Source organism: Buceros rhinoceros, unplaced genomic scaffold (assembly GCF_000710305.1).
Source record: "Buceros rhinoceros silvestris isolate BGI_N320 unplaced genomic scaffold, ASM71030v1 scaffold29540, whole genome shotgun sequence".
NCBI classification, from domain to species: Eukaryota; Metazoa; Chordata; class Aves; order Bucerotiformes; family Bucerotidae; genus Buceros; species Buceros rhinoceros.
This window is the reverse complement of record NW_010391763.1, coordinates 4,614-5,142: the sequence shown is the minus strand read 5'-3', so window position 1 is coordinate 5,142 and position 529 is coordinate 4,614. Positions and strand designations below refer to the sequence as shown.

The 529-nt window shown below is 63.9% G+C and overlaps 1 protein-coding gene across 1 annotated transcript in view; it reads left to right on the top strand.

Moving 5' to 3' along the window:
• The window catches only part of MFRP (membrane frizzled-related protein), a gene marked incomplete at its 5' end in the record, with an annotated part of 3,568 nt that extends 3,362 nt beyond the window's left edge, over nt 1–206 (top strand). Inside the window, one exon of the mRNA XM_010142969.1 lies at nt 1–206. Within this exon, the coding sequence (XP_010141271.1) occupies nt 1–206 (206 nt within the window).
• Between the last annotated feature and the right edge of the window lie 323 nt (nt 207–529).

The following is a 529-nucleotide window of genomic DNA, read 5'->3' as shown; positions in this document are numbered from 1 at the left end:
GCTACCAGCACCTCCGCCTCCTCATCTGCAGCCTCTTCGTGCCCAAGTGCATCCCCGACGGGGGTGTCCTGCAGCCCTGCCGAGCTGTGTGCCTGGCTGCTGAGCTGCGGTGCCAGCCGTCCCTCAGCCTCCTCGGCATCCTCTGGCCCATCAACTGCAACATCCTGCCTGACTCCAATGACCCCATAGAGTGCTTCCAGCCCTGATCCGGCAAGAGAAGAGGAGCAGAGGCTGAAGCAGTCTGCCTTGAGCCGCCCCTCTGCCCCAGATGTCCCTTCCATCCTCCTCTCACTGCAAATACTCAGCTGCTGGGGTGGCCTCCATCAGCAGCATCCCATTGCCCAGCTCCCCACCCGCCCTGGGGTCAGCACCTCCTCTCAGCGCTCTGCTCAGTGCCTGGATGCCACAAACTTGCCCACCGGACCAAGTCCCTAGAGAACAGGTGCCCCTTCCCAGACTTGCTACGGGGAAAAGCTTGTGCCAGAGTGGCTGGGGCCACGGGGGGGAGCTGGGCTGGGGGAACCATGCC